This window comes from Canis lupus, chromosome X (assembly GCF_048164855.1).
Source record: "Canis lupus baileyi chromosome X, mCanLup2.hap1, whole genome shotgun sequence".
In the NCBI taxonomy this organism is placed as follows: Eukaryota; Metazoa; Chordata; class Mammalia; order Carnivora; family Canidae; genus Canis; species Canis lupus.
The window spans coordinates 84,421,859-84,446,483 of NC_132876.1; the positions used below are offsets into that span (position 1 = coordinate 84,421,859).

General features: G+C 38.3%; 1 protein-coding gene across 4 annotated transcripts in view; it reads right to left on the reverse strand.

The window, feature by feature from the left end:
- JADE3 (jade family PHD finger 3) overlaps nucleotides 1-24,625 on the reverse strand; it is a 137,174-nt gene that overhangs the window by 25,563 nt on the left and 86,986 nt on the right. For 3 of the 4 annotated variants that reach the window (XM_072815721.1, XM_072815720.1, XM_072815722.1), the window contains exons 4-6: nucleotides 18,092-18,249; nucleotides 5,574-5,764; nucleotides 2,109-2,320 (exon numbers count right to left, since the gene is read on the reverse strand). In XM_072815721.1, the coding sequence (XP_072671822.1) occupies nucleotides 2,109-2,320; nucleotides 5,574-5,764; nucleotides 18,092-18,249 (561 nt within the window). Of the gene's footprint in view, nucleotides 1-2,108; nucleotides 2,321-5,573; nucleotides 5,765-18,091; nucleotides 18,250-21,576; nucleotides 21,699-24,625 lie in introns of all 4 variants that reach the window. The other variant, XM_072815723.1, reaches the window with a different exon arrangement.

The window sequence follows — 24,625 nt, forward strand, 5'->3', positions numbered from 1 at the left end:
CCACTAAAGGTGTGACGTAAATGCCAATAACTGGTAGAGTGAAGATAAATTTTTGAAGTTCACTCTTTTAAAGGAAACAAGTAAAATGAAGAAGATCCAATTGTCACAGAATAATTCTGAGTACCTTCTAATATAGAGAGATAGGTTAGATGGCCCAGGCAATTAAAATAAAGTCTTAAGTCCTGTTTTTTTCTCGCTCTCCTGTGTTACCTAATCATTGTTTTATTTATTTACTAAAAATTTTTTTTTAGAGTTCATAAATAAAATTTTATTGTAACAAAGTGCCACACATTTGTTGACTTACTATAACTGCTTTTGTACTACATCGCAGAGTTGAATTGCTACAATAAAGACCATATGGTCTTACAATTTTGTTTTTTTGTTTTTTTTTTTCTTTTTTTTTTTAATTTATTTTTTATTGGTGTTCAATTTACTAACATACAGAATAACACCCAGTGCCCGTCACCCATTCACTCCCACCCCCCGCCCTCCTCCCCTTCTACCACCCCTAGTTCGTTTATTTTAAGTAATCTCTATGTCAAATGTGGAGCTCAAACTCATGACCTCGAGATCGAGAGTCACACGGTTTACTGGCTGAGCCAGCCAGGCGCCCCACTGTATTATCTAATCATCTTAGTCATTTTGTAGCCAGAATGATCTTTCTAAAATACAACTATACAACTGATAGCTTTCAGGGTTGATGGGACAAAACCAAAGTTCCTCAGTTTGTCAGCAAAGGTCCATCACCTGTGGCTCTTGTATTCCTTTCTACCCTCACTCTCCATCCTCCCCACTCCACCCTGCTACCTTCTGCAGCTCTGAACAGCTCCAGATATACTTTGCCCACTCTCACTACTCTGCCTGAATGTGTTTTCCTCTCTGCCTGAGCACACACTGCTGTTTTATGTGGCATTTAGATTCAGCTTGGATGCCACTTCTTAGAAGCTGTCACTGATCCCCATCCCTTCCATGCACGCACTTTCATAGCAGCATGGACTTCTATCTACAAAAACATCTGACATATTGTGCTAAATGGACAGTATCCTTGTAGCCCTTATACCAGACTCTGATCACCCTGGGAGCAAAGACCATGTCTGCCTCTTCGTCACTGACTGTGTCTTCAGCATGTGGCACAGTCCTGGCACATGGGATGGTGTTGCATACCTATTTGCTAGATAAATTAATGAGGTAAATGAAACACACAACAGGTTCAAAAAAGTGAAAAATTTCTTGGGGTAAGGGAATTAAAGGAAAGATTTAAACCAAATCTTGGAAGTCATGTGTGTAGATTGTTCATACATGGAGGTGGGAGAAAGCATTTTAAATTGGAGTGTGGCTGAAACATGGGACAGGACAGTGTCAGGAATAGTAATCACAGCCCCCTAAGGTGAACTTATTTCGCAGGAGCATAGGGCTTATGGGGGAAGGGAAGAGCTGAAAAAAAATGCAGATATCATTATCATCATCATCAATTAAAAAGGCATAGTGGAAAAAAATAAATAAAAAGGCATAGAGGTAGAATGGATGACAAATCATTAGCTGTAAGAACTTGGGTAAAATCACTTCATCTTTCCTGGTATTATTTGTAAAAAAAAAAAAACAAAAAACTGAGTGGGATCTTCTTTTACAGTCCTAAAACTCTGATCTTTAAAAGTGTAGTGGACTCAGCTTCCTTGGGAGGACTGGAGAGGGCTCTGGGTGCTAGGATAAAGGGTCTAGATTTACACCTGTAGGAAGTATAATCTCATTAAGGTTACTGACTATGAGTGTAACGTAATGTAACAGGGATTCAAAGAGAGAGTAGCAGGCAGGCAACAAGGAGACACCCCAGGGGACTATAAAAGTCTTAAATAAGTCAAACTCAATGGCATGGGTATGAAGGGACACAATAAAGGTCTAGGTTTAGCTCCTGTGGTATAGTTAGTAAATCGGTCACCTTGGGGATCATAAGTACTGTTTCTAAAGGAATTACTGAAGAACAGCCAGGCCAAATCTTTATTTTCCCCCTTATTAAATGTAAATTGCTACCCAGATATGGGTGCTGGAGACCACTGCTGAGCTTCAGAAAGGCTGACCGCGGGGAGGTGGCGGTCTCCACTCTCACTAACCTGATGCACACAGATGTTACACTTATCACAGAACACCATATCATTCCCTTCTTCACTGTCTGGAGACCGGCACACATCACAGATCACATCTTCATCGTATTCTATGCCTAGCCCTTCCTCTGTCTCAATAGCATGGTTCATATTTTCATGGCAATGGCGTTCCAGGACTTCTACTGTCTTTTCCATAAGATTCTCATCAACTGGCCCATAACCTGCACAGAAATACAAACAATCAATCAACCCATCAGTCAGCTGTCATTTCCAAATCACCTACTGTGAGCCAGGTGCAGGGACGGAGGGATTCTGAAAGATAAGACCATCTCTTCCTTGACTTAAAACAACTGTATTTCAAAGAATCTTTTACTAGGAGCTATTCTAATATTTATCTATCATCACATATTAGCATTTGACACATGAAAGGAGAAATACACTTCACCACATTCCTTGTAAGATGTATTACTGATTTTTCAGTTTTCTGTCTATATCCTAACAAGTCTCCTCCTAAATTTGTTTTTTTTTTCTCTTATTCCCACTGAGGGCAAACTTCCACTGAGCTTTATAATTTTGAACACTTTAATTTATAGAATAAGATAATTAGGGTCACATAATTATGTGAACATAAATAATAATGCATTCTTAGCAAATCAGTCCCGATTGCACATATATCAGTTACAACATTAGGAATTTTTCATACAAAATGGTATTAAGTCACAAAAGTGAATTCTACATACTGTGTATATCATTCTACATCTAAAATATTTTGTTTTTCAAAGCTGACTTCTAAAAATATCCAATAATATTTTTCAATGGCAACTATATATAACATAAATCTATTACATTCATAAAAGTCTAACTGCAAATTTTGAAATTACCTTTTTTTGCCTGATTCCCTTTACTTCAATACTTTTAATTTTTCTTAGTCTTCTAATCTTAATAAACCTAACTAAAAGATTCATATGGTGGGTACTGGCAACAAGTAAACATATTTATTTTTAGGGGACTAATGTTTTTGTGAGAATACATATATACTGAACAGCTTGTAAACTCAGGAATAATTCCTAAAGTGATTCAAAACAAATTCACCCAAATATTCCACTCATTTGTTATATTAAGATATACTAGAAACTCTGGAATTCCATATAAACTACCTTTTTAGTGTTGTAGATACTTATGAAAGCAAAAACTACCCAAGTAGTATCTTTCATTTTCCCAGCCAAGACAAATTACACATTTCTGCACCCTGAATTGGAGGAGGACAGTGTCTGGTTATAGGAGCACTTAGATTCAAATTCCAACTTGACCCCATGTTGGTTATGTAAACTTTGACAAGTTATTTATCCTCTTTAGGGTTTAGTTTTCTTATCTATAAAATGAGGACCATAATACAGACTCACGGATTTCTTGTGACACGTTTAATTTAATGTTGTTTTTCAAAGTTTAAGCTCTTAGAAGTCTTACTACAATATCATTTACTCTAAAGAGTGAAACTTGAGATAAGGCAATCCTCTTTTAAAACTCGTCCAAGGGCAGCCCCGGTGGCACAGAGGTTTGGCGCTGCCTGCAGCCTGGGGTGTGATCCTGGAGACCCGGGATTGAGTCCCACATGGGGCTCCCTGCATGGAGCCTGCTTCTCCCTCTGTCTGTGTCTCTGCCTCTCTCTCTCTCTCTCTCTGTGTCTATGAATAAATAAATAAAATATTAAAAAAAAAAAACTCGTCCAAGCCTAAATGCAATGTGGTGTCCTGAATGGGATCCTGGAACAGAAAAAGGTCATTAGTGGAAAAACTGGTGAAATCCTGATCAAGTCTAGAAGTTAGTTAACAGTATAATGTAGCTGTGCTGATTCCTTAGCTTGGACAAATGTACCATGTTCAAGTAAGGTGTTATTAATATTGGGGGGAATTGGAACCATGTGAGGGGTATACGGCAATTGTATAAAATGTACAACTTTGGGGCACCTGGGTGGCTCAGCGGTTGAACGTCTGCTTTCAGCTCAGGTTGTGATCCTGGGGTCCTGGAATTGAATCCCGCATCAGGCCCTCCACAGGGAGCCTGCTTCTCCCTCTGCCTCTCTCTGTGTCTTTCATGAATGAATAAATAAAATCTTAAAAAAATGTACAACTTTTCTCTAAATCTGTAACTATTCTAAAATAAAAGGTTCATTTAAAAAATCATCTGAAAAAAAAATCATCCGGAGGGGATTAACTGCAAAATACCAAAGGGTCCTCTTCATAAGGTAGTGTCATGTTGAGGACAGCCCTGTAATGATCATAATGTATATGGATGTCACATGGTTCATAAACACAACTGCACACTGAGCCATCAATCCATCTGACTATGGTCTCATACTCTGATTTTCCCCCTCTGCTAGTCTTTTATTCCCTTCCCTTTGTGGTTCTCACCCTACACTGACATCTCTTCTCTCCTCTTAGAAGGCAGAGTAAGAGAAGACATAAAGCAGAAAGTTTTAAAAAGCAAGAAGTACTGGTTACTGACAGAATAACTACCACTATCCCACCAAACTGGATTTAATACAATTTTAAGTTTTTATTCATAGGTATTCAGATAGCAACCTCAAAAGAAAGAAAAAAAGTGAGGAAAGAAGAAAAGTAAAACCACTGAGCTTTGTACTAACAATGTACAAAGGTGATTCAAACAAAGATGAAATCAAACTTATGCTTCACTGCATCTAATATGGAGACTTAAAAACCACCCACAGTTCCATAGGACCACTTGGACCTAAACGCTGCTGAGACTGAACACTGGTCAAAGAGCAGACCAATGTATGTAGGAATAAAGTGAGTTTCCTTCCAGCCCAGTATTTCCCAGCATCGCTGGTCTGGTACTGTAGTGCATGCATTTACTTTAAAACTATTATTATGTTTACTTCCAAGAATCTTTTGTAAACTGCTTTGGGGATGTTTTGCCCTAAGACTGCCATTCTTCTGGCAGGAAAATTTTAAGTCTTGCATTAAGGCATGCTGGTCACATCAACATGTCAGGTGAAGTGGTGCTGCCTCATGCTAAAGTTAGAGCTTCTCTTCATCTGGCAGAGATGGCAGAAGTGTTGCTGTCCCTGGCCCTGCCCACTGATCAGAGTGCTTTTCAGGGGTTAGCCAGGAACCAGCTTCAGAATCCTCTTTAACCAGAAGTCCAATCACCCATGACCACTCTCACAATCAGAATTGGAAAACAATCTTATGAAACCTACATGCCATCCCTGATCCATGCTTCACTATGAATAAGGAAATAAAAGGTCAGATTTAAATGTTATTGCTCCATTTCAGTATATTTATGCACTGCAAGAAATGCCTCATTAAGGTAATATCAAAGAGAAAAAATAAACGAAAAGGCCAGAAAAGAAAAGAAGCCACAAGATGAAAGCAAGTTATATGGTCCTGACAACTTAAAAAATAAATCACAAGTCAAGTTAAGGAACAACTTACTAGTGGGAAAACAACTCACCCATCTCTGCGAGATCTTCATTGAGTTCCTGGAGCCAGAAGATGTCCATGTCGTCTAGGTCATAGCGACACACAGATGCTGCCAATTCCATGATGTTGATGTAGCCAGGTTCTGTGGTTTCTGAGCTGGAGCAGTGGATGTATTTCCGGGGCCTCATAAACAGAACATCCTTTACCTTCTCGGCTACAACCCTAGAAAAGTGAAAGAAAGATACTGATAAGTCAACAAATGACAGATTCCAGGCACTGACTAGGTGGGACATAGTAGAGTTGAATGCTCTCTTTATCCATTGTGGGGGAGGTCCCTGCTCTGCCAACTGAGAGGTATGGCAGATCTCTTTCTAGAAAGTATATGGTTCTACAAATTCAGTTTTGTCATCTGCTGTGAACAGTCTGAGCTAATGTAATGTTTCATTTACCCTCATCACTCCACGGTCCCTATTGCCATTCATTCTAATAAAATATTGCAGTGTGTATTCTTGGTGCAAAAGTCACCACATTTGGTTAGAAAGGGAGACTGAGGAAGAGATGATACCTGCACATAGGCACAGCCAGATTCAATACTAAAGAATTATTTTAGCTAAACTCATGATTTTTTTGCCACGGAGGCAATACTGGATGGTAAAGAGTACAGGCTACAGTTCACACAAGCCTGTTTTTTCTGCCACTTACACAGTGATCTTGGGGAACTGCTTAATTTCTGTAAGGTTCAGTTTCCTAGCTAAAAAGTGAGGACAACAGTCATAATCTCAAACTTGTAGGGCCGTTACTATAATTACACAAAATAAAATATATAAGGTGCTCAGTATATAGTAAAAAACAGATGTTTAATAATATTATTGTTGTAATATTTCTTATTATTTTCACTATTTAGGTAGATGAGGTAAAGCCAAGATGCCATGGACTTATACAAACTCCAGGCATATTTCTTAGTCATAAATGATAGTGACCTTAAGTCCAAGCCAGGGTAACAGGACAGGATAAAAGATTCCTGTCCTTCCATCAACTTCTCCAACAGGCCTGAGCGCATCCATATTTCCCCTCACCCCTCCTGACACCGAGGAGCCTAAGGCAAGGAAACCAAGCAAGGGAAGAAATAGAAGTTTCTCATACCAAAATTTATTCTACAGTCAATGTTTTATTTTTATTTTATTTTTTAAAAGATTTTATTTATTCATGAGAGAGAGAGAGAGAGAGGCAGAGACATAGGCAGAGGGAGAAGCAGACTCCATGCAGGGAGCCCGACATGGGACTCGATCCTGGATATCCAGGATTAAGCCCTGGGCTGAAGGTGGCCCTAAACCACTGAGCTACCCAGGCTGCCTCTACAGTCAATGTTTTAGATACTGTACAAAGCACCAGAAAATATAAAGAAGAGGAAATCTGGATTCTTATTCCCTGGCAATTTTATTTTTTTTATTTTTAAAGATTTTATTTATTTATTCATGACAGAGAGAGAGAGAGAGAGAGAGAGAGAGAGAGAGAGAGAGAGAGAGGCGCAGAGACACAGGCAGAGGGAGAAGCAGGCTCTATGCAGGGAGCCTGACGCGGGACTCGATCCTGGGTCTCCAGGATGGACTCGATCCTGGGTCTCCAGGATCATGCCCCAGGCTGAAGGCAGCGCCAAACTGCTGGGCCACCGGGGCTGTCCCTCCCTGGCAATTTTAAAGAACAGAGTGGGCCATCTAAAAAAAGAAAGAGAGAGAGAAAGAAACAGATATATGTATCATGGATAATGAAAATTGTTTCTCTAGAAGGCTTCTGGAGCCAGTTTCTTTACTAGAGAGTCACTACATATGTAGAAGGATTCATAAACATGAATGTTTATGAATTTGAATTCATATGAATACATATAAGTATACAGAAGCATAGTCCATCTTGTAAATATACAGTAAATATTTCTTCCTAAGCATTCTTCCAAAAGGTTATGATTCTGCATAGCGTATGTTGAATAAAGTTAATAAAGTTAATAACTACAAGCACATTTTAATTTTTCTACCATTTGGAGTTTTTAAAGCCAAAGGCAACAAATATTTGAGAAAAAAAAACAGAACCCTAAAATATCAATTGAAGCTAAAAATTTGGGAACTGCTGACAGAGGCCTGCTTCCAACTGAAATGAACCCAACTTAAAATGACAGGACATGCATATGAATTCTCCAGAGACAATGAGATTAAATATGCTATGCTTATTTGGTGCATGGCCTAGGAGGTAATTATAGAATATTTAATTTTTTTTCAAGATTCATCTTGTTCTAAAAGGAGGAATATTTTGCCAACTATTCATATCAATTGTCTCAAATCCTCTGTGGAACAAGGTAGACTATAAATGTTCTTGAATTAAACCAATGCTTATTAAACTTCTGGAAGAAACTTCAGGATAGGCAAACACACACACACACACACACACACACACACACACACACACACACTTATTTATTTAAGTAATCTCTACACCCAACGTGGGGTTTGAACTCATAACCCCAAGATCAAGATTCACATGCTCCTCTGACTGAGCCAGCCAAGTGCCCTGAAGGCAAATATATTTTAAGTAAGACATAAAAGCCATCAGCCATAATGGAAGAGATTTTAAAACTTCTATTTATCACCAATATTATATAATAAACTCTTACAAATCAATTAGAAAAAGACCGACAATCCAATTAAATAGTGGGCAAGAAACTTGGATACTTCACAGATAAGGCTATCCAGATGGTGAGAAAACTTTTTAAAGGTTTTCAATCTCATTAACACAGAAATGCAAATCAAAATAAAAATTACTATTACCTACCAGAATGGCTAAAGTTGGAAAGACTGACCAAAAACTGACATTAACTTAAGTGTTTATAAGGAAGTGGAGCAAACAGATCTCTCCCACACTGCTGGTGGGAGTGCTGAATTGGTATAACCACTTTGGCAAGCTACTTGGCAGTAGGTATCACAGCTGAATATCACATATCCTAGGACCTAGTAAACCCAATCTGGGGAATATACCTAACAAAACAGTATATGTATACTAAAAAATCGAAAATGTCTATATTAGCTGAAAAAGGGAAACAATCCAAATACCTATCAAGATCAGAATGGATAAATAAAATGTGGTATATTCACACAATGGAATATGACATAGAAATGAAACTTAATGAACAACATGGATAAATCTCACCACCATAATGATGAACAAAACAATCTAATCTCAGTACGAAGTTCAAGACTGATAAAACTATCACCTATGGAGAGGGAGGTCAATTTGGGTATAAACAGGAGGGCTTCTGCAGTGTTGGTAACATTCTATTTCTCCATCTAGGTGGCAGGTAAACAAGTGTATTCAATTCATGAAAATTCGCTGAGTTATACAGTTATGCTCTGGTTACTTTTCTGTGTGTGTATATTACACTTCAACGCAAAATTCATAATGATAATGAGGACAATTATGTCACTCATCTTTTCATGTGTATCTTGAAATAAAGGTTTGAATCTAAGGACTGAATCTATGACAGTAAAAATATTATAGACTTAACCAGTAATACTAAAGGCAAGGAAATGCATGAGTAAAAGGTGAAGTTAATTCAAATCTCACAAGGAGAGAGGAGGGTCTATGAGAATTAGTGAGAAATATTACTTTGGGATTTTAAAAAACGCAGCTTTAACATCTTCAAGGACGTATAACACTGCTATAGCTGGGGGAAATTCCAGGATTATCCTGGGGTCATTTTCTTCTCTGGCCAATATATCCTAGGTATACAGGCATTCTTTAAATGGTCACCAGACCAAGTGATCAAATCAGCAAAAGCTCACAAGCCCAGAAGTATGAGCAATTTTGCTAGCATGATGTTTAGTAAGTACAGTTTTTAATTTGGATGCGTTAATGAATGCTGTCATAACCTTCTGGGTGACTGACCTTCGGTAAAAGGACCCACAATCACATCTGCTTAGCTCCATGGGAAAAAAGGCCTATCCACCTGCTCCCAGGGTAGGCCAGCTACCTCTGGCCCATGTGAACACTGCTGTGACACTGAGGAGGCAAGGCAAGGAAGCTGTAACCACTCTAACTTGACCTGTGGCCTCCTACTGTATCTTACGCACAGTGAGTCTTCAGTATGTCTTTGGTTGATCTAAATATCTGGCAGGGAGAGACTACGTTTCATTTCCTAATGAGTAGATTAGGATCATTTGTGAACGGCACAGAAAATGCACAAATATCATATCATTATGAATTTTTTAAAGGATTGAAATAAATATCTTAAAATCGATCTAAATAGGAAGCCCCTGTAATAATGTCTCTAGGAGTAGTTTCTCAAGTTTCCCCTTGTTAGTCTTGCCATCCGGGCTGACTGCCTTCTCTACAAAACTCCATGTCTCATCTATGAAACAAAGGACAATTATAATTTTGGTGACGGCTGGTATTTTCAAAATCTCACATGCTCTTCCACAATGTGACTATGCTACTCTCTTATCAAGTGGTGAAATATATTTCTCCTCTTGAATCAGGAAAGGCTTGTGACTGCTTCCACCAACTGAATATGGCAGAAGTGATGATATGAGAAGTGCGAGGCTGGGTCATAAAAGGGAATACAGGGATCCCTGGGTGGCGCAGCGGTTTGGCGCCTGCCTTTGGCCCAGGGCGCGATCCTGGAGACCCAGGATCGAATCCCACATTGGGCTCCCAGTGCATGGAGCCTGCTTCTCCCTCTGCCTGTGTCTCTGCCTCTCTCTCTCTCTCTCTCTGTGACTATCATAAATAAATAAATAAATTTAAAAAAAGGGAATACAGCTTTCACCTCCTTGGCTGGAACATGTGTATATGCCTGAGGTCTATAAGAAAGTCCGCCTAAAAAAAAAAAAAAAGTCTGCCTGTGCTGAGATTTTTATGCTGTCAGGAGATCAAAACACATGGTGAAGTCAAGTACAGTCTATGCCATCCCAGCCCAGGTGACAGACATGTTAGTGAATTAGCCTTTGGACGACTCTAGCCCCCAGCCACTGAGTTACCCCCAAATTTCAAGTCTTCCTGGATGAGGCCCTAGGTATCATACAGCAGAGACAAGCCACTCCCACTCTGCCCCATGTTAATTACTAACCCACAGAATCCATGAGTATGATAACATAGTTGCTTGAACTGCTAGGTATGGAGGCAGTAGTAAATGGGAAAACCATCAAAGGAATGCTTTGAATTTTAAGATATGTGTATGAAAGTGGTTCTTACTGATTCTCATAATTGAAAGCAAGGATGGGAGGCTGCTGCAGCATGGAACAGAACAGGAAAGGAGCTGTGAGGAGAATGGGGCAAGATGAGCAGGGGAGGTGAGGAAGACATGATGAAATGGCGCAATGCAGTGGGAAGTGGGCTTGGGCTCCCATTTATCATCAGGGCCATTCTTCCTTTGACTTACTATATGGAATCTGATTATCTTTTGAAAGTGGGCCCAAGAAGCTCTCCTTTAAGACTGAATATGGGGTATGAGGCAATGAAGAATCAAAGATGACTTAAAGAATTTTGGCCTGAAAGACTGAAAAGACAGTTACAGCAGGAAGAATGGATTTGCCATCAGTTAAACGTGGGAAACTACAGGTGGGACCAGTTTGGGCCGATCAATAGTTCAGTTTGGGGCATTTGAAGTCTGAGATGCCTACTGGACAGCCAAATGGAAGTGCTGAATTGGTAGTTATATATTTGAGTCTGGAGGTTAGTGAACAAATAGTCCAGTTAGTTCGATGTTTACATTCCAAGGATAACTAGGGGCCTGTCTGAATATCTAGTTACTCCCTCTTTCAGTATCATTAGTGATTGATGATATACTATTAAGTGAAAAAAGCAAGTTATAGAACATTCCCACTTATTTATATATACATAAATACATGTGCATGTGTATAAGCATATATACACTATGTGGTTAATGTTTCACATTCTGATTCCTTTTTGTTTTTACAATAAGTCAACAATTCACCTATGATGTTAAAAATATACACATACACACAGTAAATACATCAACTACTTTCCCATCATACAAATTATAATGCATACTTCCTTTCAACCAAACATGAAGCACTGTTTGGAACCTTACTGCAACAGAAACTAATTTAAATATACAAATGAAAACCTAAAACAAACAAAAATTGATCCACGCTTGTTTATTATTGACTAGTGTAAGAAAAACTACCCATAGTTTACCTAAAAACATGTAATGAAGTTAACACCATCTTTATTTGTTGAACTTGCTTTCAAAAAATTCCTTGTGGTAGTCAACAGACTTACCTAAACAGCTGTAGCTTACAGTGCAAGCTGGCTCTGTCATTGTCTATCCCTCCCCTCAATCACCACACACACACACACACACACACACACACACACACACACACAACTACACTATAGAGACAAGATAACTGCAGAAAGGACAATGCAGGAGAGGGGAAAATCTGGAGAAAATCCTAGCACTCCACCCCCTCCCGCCAATCTACCTCTATAACCCTCCACGCTGTCTGTCTTCCCTTGCAGACTGGATTTAGAATTTTGTGGGGAGAGAAGGGAGTGGAAATGGACCTAGTCGATAGAGGAGCCACTCATAAAAAGAGCCCAAGTCCCTGAAGGACCACATGGGGCAGAGGGGACTCACATCCCGACCTACACTAGATGGGTAAGAAACAGGAAGGACCTTCACTGTGTTAAGATGCTGAGACTTTGGGGGATGTTTGTTATAGTAAATGGCCTATCTTGACTAACGCAAAGAAGGATTTGTAAAGTTATTTCCCAATATTTTCACGTATGTTTTAACATAAATAACTACAGTAGTCCCCCTTTATCTGTGGTTTCCCTTTCTGTGGTTTCGGCTACCCACAGTCAACCATGGCCTGGAGGCAGATGCTCTTCTTATGTATCAATAGCAGCCAAGTCAATAGCAGCTGCATGTTATGTCACAGTGCCCAGGTCATTCACCTCACTTTGTTTCATCACATACGCATTTTATCATTTCATATCATCACGAGGAGTACAGTACAGTAAGATATTTTGAGAGAGAGAGAAAGAGCACATTCACATAACTTGTATTATAGTATACTGTTATAATTGTTACATTTTATTAGTAATTATTGTTCATCTTTTATTGTACCTAATTTATAAAGTAAACTTTATCATAGTGTGTATGTATAGGAAAAAACATAGTATACACAGGGGTTGGCACTATCCACAGTTTCAGGTATCCACCAGGGATCTTGGAACATATCCCCTGTGGAATGGGGGGTGGGAGAGTACTATACTGTAATGCATTAGATTTAGTCTTAAATTTCTCTAACAGATTTATATTTTAGAATATTTTCTCTAGAGAAGAGATTTCTACCAGTAGAAAAGAAAGTAACTAAGCAATTAGGTTTTAATTTTGCCAAAACTAACATGGAAGAGCCAATTCAAAATAATGTATTAGAACATTTTTGACATTCTGGTATTGTTTATATCCTATTGTGAACTGCTGTTTAAGAGTCTTTTTCTTAAATTATTTATTCATGAGAGACCACAGAGAGAGGCAGAGACACAGACAGGGAGAAGCAAGCTCCTCACAGGAAGCCTGATGCAGGACTCGATTCCTGGACCCAGGATCATGCCCTAAGCCAAAGGCAGATGTTCGACCACTGAGCCACCCACTCTTTGGTGTCCCAAAGAGTCTTTATTAAAAATCTTTAGCATAGAATTAAGGAATATCATCATGCTCTTGATGTTCAGTGATTTATGATTTTTAAAATTTGGAAGGTGGGAAGAATCTTTACAACTGAATAATAACATTTCTTCTTTATATGAAAGTAATACATGATCACTGAAGATATTAGCTTTAAATTTAAAAATGATTATTGTAAGGTCTGGTTATAAAACATTTACATTTGCTTAGATTTGGCAGTTATGTCAGAAGAAAGCACTTCAGGGGCAGCCCAGGTGGCTCAGTGGTTTAGCGCCACCTTCAGCCCAGGGAATGATCCTGTAGACCTGGGATCGAGTCCCACATCAGGCTCCCTGCACGGAGCCTGCTTCTCCCTCTGCCTGCGTCTCTGCATCTCTCTCTCTCTCTCTCTCTCTGTCTCTCATGAATAAATAAATAAAATCTTAAAAAAAGAAGAAAGCACTTCAAAAAAAAGGAACACAGTGTTCTGTCATACAGTGTGGGGGGAAAATGAACATATTTAGACAGAGTGAAGTGTAAGTAGAGAAATCAACATCTCAGTTCAAAGTAGGAAAAAATCCCTAAAAATTCACTTTGGTAGATTTGTGAAAGTGGGGATTTTAAAAAAATACAACTGGGATGTCTTGGTGATTCGAGAACTGTTTTCTTCCACAGCAGCCAGGCTTGTAAGGGACTCATGGAACCAAGGGTGGGGTTGGGGTTTAGTGTCCATCACTTTCAAAAAGGAAGCTGTCAACAAATAAGCAGGGACACATGGATATCCACATGTAAAAGGATAAAGTTGGACCCTAACACCTCACACCACATACAAAAATTAACTCAAATGGATCAAAGACCCAAGTGTAAGAGATAAAACTATAAAATTATTGGGAGAAAACAGGTGTAAAACTTCAAGATCTTGGATTAGGCAATGATTCCCTAGGTATGACACCAAAAGGATAAGCAACCAAAGAAAAAAAGTAAATCGAACTTCATCAAAATTAAAAACTTTTGTGCTTCAGAGGACACCACCAAGAAAGTGAAAAGACAGCTCACAGAAGGAGAGATAATATTTGTAAATCATATATCTTGTAAGTGACTTGTATCCAGAACGTGTAAGAAACTTTTAGAACTTGGATCCCTGGGTGGCTCAGCGGTTTGGCGCCTGCCTTCAGCCCAGGGCATGATCCCGGAGACCCAGGATCGAGTCCCATGTCGGGTTTCCTACATGGAGCCTGCTTCTCCCTCTGCCTGTGTCTCTGCCTCTCTCTCTATCTCTCTCTGTGTCTCTCATGAATAAATAAATAAAATCTTAAAAAAGAAACTTTTAGAACCCAATAATAAAAAAACAAATAACCCAATTTTTAAAATGGAGGAAATATCTGAATAATTTCTCCAAAGAAAATATATACAGGGGGTATGCATGGATGCATTACATAAAAATGGAACATTCCAAAACTGCTGGTCAGGGGACTTTGTTGCCTTGTTTACCAACAGGTCAGATTTGCAGCAGCTGAGGGTATCTATTCCAAAGTGAATGTGATGGAACATAAAGAAGTAAACTGAGATGATTCACTTTGGCTCTTTGAACAGTAGTGTTTCATAGGAAGAGAAAAAAGTCACATAAAGTCTTCTTCTCTTTGTAATAAAGTAGAAAAGTTCTCTTTCAAAAAGAATATACAAATGGCTACTAAGCTCATGAAAAAAAGATACTCAACATCATTAGCCATTAGGCAAATGCAAATTAAAACTACAGTGAGAGGGATCCCTGGGTGGCGCAGCGGTTTAGTGCCTGCCTTTGGCCCAGGGTGCGATCCTGGAGAGCCGGGATCGAATCCCACGTCGGGCTCCCAGTGCATGGAGCCTGCTTCTCCCTCTGCCTGTGTCTCTGCCTCTCTCTCTCTCTCTCTCTCTCTCTGTGTGACTATCATAAATAAATAAAAAAAAATTAAAAAAATAAAACTACAATGAGATATACTTCAGACCTGCTAGGATGACTATAATAAAAAGACAAACAATAACAAGTATTGGTGAAGACATGGAGAAAATGGAAGCCTCATACATTGCTGGTAGGAATGTAAAACAATGCAGATGTTCTGGAAAACAGTTTGACAGCTCCTCATATGACTCAGTAATTCTATTCCTAGGTATATACCCAAGAGAAATGAAAACATAAATCCAGTCAAAAAATTGTACAAGAATGTTCACAGCAGCATTATTCATAATAGCTAAAACATGGAAACAATCCAAATATCTATCAACTGATGAGCAAATTAAGAAAATACAGTATATCCATACAATGGAATATGATTTGGTCATAAAAAGTTAACAAAATACTGATACATACAACATGGATAAACTCTGAAAATATTATGCTGTGTAAAAGAAGTCAGGCTCAGGGGCCACACATTGTATGATTCCGTTTATGTGAAATATACAGAATAGGCAAGTCCACAGAGAAAGAAAGTAGATTTGTGGTTGTTATAGACTGAATTGTGTTCTCCCAATATTTTTATGTTGAAGTTCTAACTCCTAGTGTGATTATATTTGAAGATGGGGCCTATAAGGAGATAACAGCGGTTAAATGAAGTCATAGAGTGGGGGCCTAATCTGATAGGGTTGGTGTCCTTGTAAGAGGAGGAAGAAACACCAGATCTCCACCTCTTCCTCCCTCTCCCTCTGTCTCATTATCTCTCCCCCTACATGCACACAGAGGAAAGGCCATGTGAGAACACAGTGAGAAGGTAGCTAGCTGTCTACAAGCCAGGAAGAAAGGCTTCACTGGACACCAACCCTAATGGCAACTTGATCTTAGACTTCTAGCCTTCAGACTGTGAGAAAATACATTTCAGTTGTTTGAGCCACCCAGTTTGTGGTATTTTGTTATGACAGCCTTAGCAGACTAATACAGTGATTGCCAGGAGCCAGAGCAAGGGGAAAATGAGGAGTAACTGTTAACAGATGTGGGGTTTCTTTCTGGGGTAATGAAAATGTTCTGGCTTTACATAGTGGTGATAGCTGCATAAGTGTGAATACACTAAAAACCACCATGCAATTTAAAAGGGTGAATTATATGGCATGTGAATTCTATCTTGATAAAAAATTGTATCAATTATATCTCAATTTTAAAAATCTTAAAAGAAAATGCAACCTGCACATTTATAAAAGTCCATGCTGATCATGTGACAAACTTGGAACTTGACTAAGGAACTTAGTGAAATTCCCCTACCTCCCATTTTCCTAGTTTGACTTAAAAGACACTTTTAAGTCTGTTAGTTGTAATGTATGTTTACTTACAATACACTCATTCAATCACATGGCTGAGAAAGTGAAAAAATCTTTTTTAGAATAGGAAAGGCGAGTGGTTAAAATAGAAGACACTGTTATTACGGTTATTCCCTAATCTTGTTTTTATGCCCTTCCCTTCCTATCTTCATCTTTGTTTTTCTTATCTATAAAGAACCCCTGGCTTTTGGTTCTTCATTTATTTTCTTTCCTAACATCCACTCATTTTCCTCTTTGCTTCCTTTGCCCTAGTCTCCTTATATCAGTAAGTGTGTATTGAAAATCTCCTGCTTGACAGTCCCTCTGCTTTTAGGGCAGCTTATAGCCACATCTTGTTGTCTTTCTTTCTTTTCTCTCCTAATCACACAGTATTTGCCTTCATTGTGCCCACTATCACATTTTCTTACCTTACCCATTTTTACACTCCTCTACTTGTGATGATTGTGTGTGTGCATATGTGTGTGTGTCCAATGTTAATGCTATGGTATATAAAAATCCTGACAAGAAGGACATGAAAATGTCTGACTCTTGTGTCCATTCGTGATGCTGTTCTGATTTTTAGGAGTAGGAGACAGTGTTGATGATGATGGGGGTAGTGAGACTCAGGAAGTGTGTGGAGCAGGACTGGAACTTTCCTTAACAGCATTGGTCTCTCGTAGACAGCCTGAGCTCAGTTTCTAGAAGTGATCTGACAAGTATTTCTGGGGCATGACTAGGACCTAAGAACCCAATGCCAGAGGCATACAATTCAAAGATGTGATCTTTGCCCTTTAAGAATCTAACATGTACTAGAAAAAGACAGATGTACAGTGAGGTATTTCTCATAGTAAGCAGCAGGTCCCACCAGCCCCCTCATCTGGTGCTGTTCCTTCTATTCCTTCCTTCCTTCACTCAAACTTATACTGAGCATTTTATTTCATGCCAGCCTTTGTGCAAAGCACGGGAACACAAAGATCAGTCAGGAAAAATGGCTTCCAAACCAATCATTACTCTTGAGGAGCTGAACTTATTACTTCCTCTGGCAGAAAAGTCCTCTCCTACTTAAATTTTCTTCTCAAGTCTTTGTAAATGAAGGTTATGTGCTTACAGTCAACCTGATGTTCTAGTCATCTCCTTTCATTTGGATTTATGCATTTTACAAACTGAAAGTTTTGGCCCTTTATTTACAGATGCTATCACTATGATGTCCCTCTTATAACAAAGCAACTTCTCATGGGGTTATATATTACTAGGATTATTACGAGGTTATGTAATTAATGCTCTGTTTCTCTTCAAAGACTAGTAAATGCTATTGATTGTTGAGTCAGACTTGGAAATTTTACTCTCCAAAACCTATCACAATTTCGGATTGGACCTCAAATAGTTTGACCCTGTGAATGAGCACATATTAGATCCCTAAATCCATGAGCTTGACTACAGACCCATCCTAGCCTGGTATCACCTGCCACTGATCTATGTCAAGTGGTGAACATGGTATGTGACTTTATATTATGAATGTATAATTTAGCCTTGCAATCTCTCCCCAACCAGCACACAGATAACTGTAAGAGCATTTGGGCCCTGAGTCAAAGGTGCAAACATGCAAATACCTGAGGGAAGGCTGTGGAACAGTGTCTGGACTGACTGGTACTTGGACTCCTTTTTCCCATTCTTCCTTCCATGTGTCCGCAAAGACGTAATAGCTGTCAGGACTAATATGGTGAGAATCTGGAAGTTTCATGGCACTGATGAGGTCCTTCCGGAACACCTGAGAAGACATTGTACACATCTTGAGAAGACCATCACTATGCAACTAACACCATTTCATGTCCTCTTTTTATTTTTTAAATTTTAAAAAAAGATTTTATTTATACAGTTTGTATAAAACAATTATTTAACTCTCAAATTAAGCAGTTTAAACACCCTCTGATAACTTCTAATTACTTATTTAGGCATCACTATATTTTTTATTTACTTATAAATTATTTTAATATCTTCATTTTTTTCTTTCTGAGATTTTGATAGGAATTATGGTTTTTTTTTTTTTTTGGCGGGGGGTAGGGAGAGAGAGGAACTTAAGCAGGATCTCTGCCTAGCATGAAGCCTGACGGGCTCAATCTCACAACCCTGAGATCACCACCTACACTGAAATCAAGAGTGGGATGTTTAACCAACTGAGCCACCCAGCTGCCCCTACTTAGAAATTATTTTAGACATATGGAAGAGTTACAAAAATAGGACAGAGCTCCTATATACCCTCCATATAGTTTCTTCTAATGTTAACATCTTACATAACCAGAGTACAATGACCTAAACCAGAAAATTAACATTACTACAATACTATGAATTAATCTACAGACCCTATTAAAATGTTACTAATTTTCTGGTAATATCCTTCTGTTCCAGAATTCAATCCAGGATCCCACATTGCAATTAGTTGTCATGTGTTCTTAGTATTCTCTAGTTTGTGACAGTTTCTCAGTCTCTCCTTGTCTTTGAAGACCTTGACACTTTTGAAGAATACTGGTCATGTATTTTAGAGATTATCCCTACAATTTGGGTTTGTCTGATGTTTTCTCATGATTAAAGTTAGTCATTTTTGGCAAGAATACCCTAGAAATGATGCTGTGTCCTTCTCATTCCATTGTATCAGGACGTATAATGCCAATGTCCTATCAGTGGTGATGTTAAACTTGATTGCTTGGTTAAGGTAGTGTGTTTCGCTGGTTTTCTCCCCTGCGGGTTTCTGTATTTCCCTTTGTAATTAATAAACATCTTTGAGGAGATACTTTGAGATTATTAAAAAAATCCTGTTTTGCCTCAAACTGTCATGAGCTAATTTTAGCATCCACTGGTGGATATCTTGCCTGAAAGAATTATTACTGTGGTATTCTAATGGTGATTTTCTATTTCCCTCAGTCCTTCTACACTTATTAATTGGAATTCCTCTGAAAGAAAGATCTGTCCTTCTTCCCTCTTACTTGTTTTATTCAACTATTTAGTTATATCCTTATAGACTCATGGATATATAGCTTATTCTTTGGGTTAAAATCCAGTATTATTTTTTTTGTTGTTGCTGTTGTTGCTCAAATTGTTCCACCTTTGATCGTTGGGAGCTCTTTTGGGTTGGCTAGCGCCTGTGGTCTTTGAACACATCCCATCTGTTTTTGAATATTTCCTGAATTTCCTACATCACAACATGCCCCAGGCATGTTTATATCCTCTAACTGCTTATAAAAACTATTGATTTTATACGTTAACTTCATATCCTGCTACGTTACTGAATTCTTTTATTGCTTGAGTTAGTTTTATCATTGCTTTTCCTATGGTTTTCTAGATATATTATCATATCATCTGCATACAGTTTCATATCTTCTTTACCTAGTCTTAGGTCTCTAATTGGTTCCTCTTATTTAACTGCATTGGCAAAATACTGTACTAATATTTGGAATAGTAATGGGGATAGTGGATCTTTCTGCTTTCTTCCTAAAATCTGGGGAAATGACTCCAGTGTTCATTAAGATACTAGGTTGAGGACTATGGTATATATATAGTATCTATGTTAAATTATCTCACAGTTCCTCTTTATTCTTGAATGTTTTTGAATGCCTGGGTACTGAATTTTGTTAAAGATTTCTTCTGCATATATGAGAATAATTATATAATTATTTTCCTTAGATATAATATGCTGTATGATTATACCGTGTTTCTTTTTTTTATTGGAGTTCAATTTGCCAACATATAGCATAATATACTGTATTTCTTAACATCAAAACAAACTTGCAATTCTGGAATTAATGTCATTTGGTCATGATACATTTTTAAAATATGGTATTATATTCTGTCTTCTAATATTTTATTTAGTATTTTTATATCATATTCATGAGTGATATTTATCTTAACTTTCTTTCCTTTTTTTTATAAATTGTCTTTGCCTTTTAGGTTTAGGTTATCAGAGTTATGCATGCCTCACAAAAAGAATTAGAACATTTTCCTTCTGTTACAATGCTGTAGAAAAACCTGAGAATTATTGGGACTTTCTGGTCCCTAGGAAACCATCCGGATTTGGTGCTTTCATCGTGGGGTAGTTGCTTTATTTTCTCTACTTCTTTGGAAATTGATCACTTTAAGCATTCTACCTCTAATGGAGTCAATTTTGGTAACCTGTATTTCCATAGGAAGTTATCTATGTTATCCAGTATTTCAAATTTATTTCTGCAGAGGCTTACAAAGTGTAGGCAGTTCTACTTTGCACAGAAGTGTGAGACCACAGAAATGATAGTGCATATGGAAACTGTGAAAAGCAATCCTAATAATTAATGGGGAAAATTATGACTTCTATGACCTTTAAACATTTTGGTCAAAATACTAGAAATTCTTATTGTTGGCTCTAAGTGTATAAAAATGAAAAATATAATATTTTAATATACTATAAACATTAGAAACATTGAGACTTAAAGTAATTTTTATAAGAAAATTTATTAAGAGTAGGTGGAACGAACAATGCTTGCCTCCTTTTTCTTATCACATAATTTAAGATATAGAGCAAACATCTGAGATGGGTTGTTTTAAACTGTCATTGGTTTAAAAAATCTATGATTTCAGTTTGTATTTTTCTCCTTTCACCCAAGAGTTAATACAAGGTTTTAAAATTTCCATAGGAAAGGACCTTTTTGTTTTTATTAGCAATTTCTGGTTTTACTGCATTGTGATCAGAGTATTGTTTATATTATGTCCATGTAATAATGGAAATTACTGTTTTCCTTGTGACTTAATATTTGATATTTTGTGTACCATAGACCCTGAGAAGATATATCCTCTATTATTTCCAATATCAAGGTTTCAAGTTAGATATATATTCATCATCTGTACCTTACTGCTTAAGTTATATCTTCTACCTCCTCACTTTTTTGTTCACTTAATCTGTATGAAAGCCTACTATGATTAGTGTGTTTCTATCTACTTCTCCTTGACTCTTCCACAGTTTTTGCTCCATAAAGGTGGTTGCTGTGTTATTCAGTGTATAATTACTCCTAAGTATTACAACTTCACAGTGAATTGTAGCGTTTAGCATTAAAAAGGCTTTTTGGGGTACCTGGGTGGCTCAGGTTGATCATCTGTCTTCAGTTCAGGTCATGATCCTGGGATCGATTCCCGTATCCGGCTCCCCAGAGGGAGCCTGCTTCTCCCTCTGCCTGTGTCTCTGGGCCTCTCTCTCTTTCTCATGAAAAAATAAAATCTTTAAAAAAATTAAAAAGGCTTCTTTGTTTTGGGGGGGCTTGATTTCTACTTTGTCTGAGATCAGGCTCACTCCTCCTCCTACCATTTACCTGGCATACCTTTGTCCATCTCTATTTTTAGCCTTTCTGAACAGGCGTTTTAGGTATATTCTTGTATACAGCATACAGTTGTGTTTTGTTTTGTGAACCATAAAATTTTTTTCTTTAAAAAGACATACTAGGGCAGTCCTGGTGGCTCAGTGGTTTAGCGCCGCCTTCCACCCGGGGCATGATCCTGGAGACCTGGGATGAGTCCCACGTCTGGCTCCCTGCATGGAGCCTGCTTCTTCCTCTGCCTCCCTCTCTATGTCTCTCATGCATAAATACATAAAATACTTTAAAAAATAAAATAAAGACATACTAATATGTCTCAGATATATGGGCTCAACTGTCATATTTGATAATTATATGTATTATGTTATAAATCCTTATGCATCTTTATTAGTGTATTCTTTGCTCTTTTAATTACATTTTTTGTATTTAAGAAGGTTTATAGTTTTATTCTATTTGTCATCTTTGTACTTAGATCTTTAAAAAATGTCCTTTATTTTCTTTTTTAACCTCTTATGATCTAATCTGGTTTATCAGTTTTTATTGCTCTCAGTGAATTCCTCGGGGGTGAGAAGGATAGAAATGAAATGTCTACTGTGGCAGCCAAGAGGACCCCAGTGCAAGCTTTAACCCTACCCCTAGCAAGGAAGCCCTAGCTGTGTGAAAAGTTCGAAGGCCAGAGGTAGAGGATGATGATAGGAGTACAGCTACAACTTGGACTTGGGGAAACAAAGAGATTCCCATAGTTCATTTTCTGCATCCTAAGCACAATTAGGCACTGACAATATGGGAACTAGGATCCATCTAAAGTTTGCTGTACTATTTTTGTTCTTTTTTTTTTTTTGAAGATTTTACTTATTTAACAGAGAGAGAAAGAGAGAGCACGTGCATGCATAAGTAGGGAGAGTGGCAGGCAGAGGGAGAGGGAGAAGTGGACTCCCTGTTGAGCGAGGAGCCCGATGTGGGACTCAATCCCAGAACCCCAGGATGATGACCAGAGCCCAAGGTAGACACTTGACCGACTGAGCCACCCAGGTGTGCCAAGTTTGATGTATTGTTATCCTCTGGCTGAAAATGTCCCTGCGTGACTAAGGGGCACAGAAATATGCTCCACCAGCCTGGATACATGATTTAAATGACTATGGAAGTCTAAGCTTTATGATTCTGCATTTTTTCAGCAACAGAAAAAAGTATGCCATGAGGTCTTAAGCTAACCCAGCAACGATGTCAGTGATGAAGGCCCAGGTGAAGTCTAAGCAATGAGGGAATACACTTTCACATAGAAGTATACATACACTGGTCTATACCTCATCTACTAATTTCTAGTTTGGAAAAAAATCAACCATCCACTGGCAAGCTGAAGATAAACACTTCCACATTTCTGGAAGATCAAAGGAAAAAATGCTATCAATCAAACATTTTAGGCTTTAATGCTAATAAAGGTTCTCTGAGGAGAAACATGTTCAAATTATGTGTAACATGAAAGTAGAGGCACAAAGCGTGATCCAATAAAGCAGTTAATTCTCCACTGGTGCCGTTCTGTTTAAACTGACAACATTTCAGAGCATAGGACTGAACTATCACATAATCAAATGATGCCACTTAAATGAATAAAGACTCATTCCATTTGCTACTTTGCAGGGACAACTCTGCAAATGCCTGATGCTTTCACTTAGGGAAGATTAAGAATTAATATGATCTGAGCAAAGTAGAGAAGGAAACCAACCTTAAACATGCTGGTGGCCAGGTGGCAACAAAATGACTTCCTTACCAAGAATCCTAGCCAATTAAAGTTAATTGGGCACTGTGCAGGGAGAAAGCAGTCTATGGAAAAAAAACCTGGTGGTTTATTACATAATGCTTTGTACAAGGAGAGGAAGAGAAGATCAGTCATATCCATTTAACATGTTTTGCATAGAACTCAGTGTTCTGGATGGCTAGGGGGAGAAAACTCAGTCACCATTTTCCTGAACACTGATCCATTTCTTTTTTTTTTTTTAAGATTTTATTTATTTATTCATGAGAGACACAGAGAAAGAGAGAGGGGCAGAGACATAGGCAGAGGGAGGAGCAGGCTTCATGCAGGGAGCCCGACGCGGGACTCGATCCCGGGTCTCCAGGATCATGGCCTGGGCCAAAGGCAGGCGCTAAACCACTGAGCCACCCAGGGATCCCCGGGAAATCCTAACTTAGATCTGGAAAGAATATTAGAGCTAAGTATTTTCAACCTCCTAAAATATTTCATTATCTTCCATGTGATACACTTCATAAAATAAATGACTGCAAACCATGCTTAGGGCTTAATAATCTCACACCATCTCATATAGCTCAAGCCATGTCTTTTTTTTTTTCCAAGTCATGTCTTTATATTTGATGTAACTGCTTATGAAAATCTGTTCTGTATAGTTTCCTAAGTAGCCTGGAAACATATTGTAGTAGGTTGAATGGTGCCGCCCCGCCCCAAGATATGTCTGCATCCTAATTTCTGGAATCTGTGACTGTTACTTGATTTGGAAAAGGGATCTTTGCAGATATAAATAATTTAAGGATTCTGAGATGAAGAGACCTTCCTAGAACACCTGGGTGGTCCCTAAATCCAATGACAAGTATCCTTATAAGAGAAAGGCAGAGAGAGATTTAAGACAGAAAAGGAGGCAATGTGACCATGGAGTTAAGAGATTGGAGTGATTTATTGATCCACAAATCAATAAATGCTGAAAGTTATCAGAACCTGGAAGTGGAAAAGGATGGAATCTCCCTTAAAGTCTCTGGAGGGAGCACAGCCTGGCCAATTGCGGACTTCTGGCCTCCAGA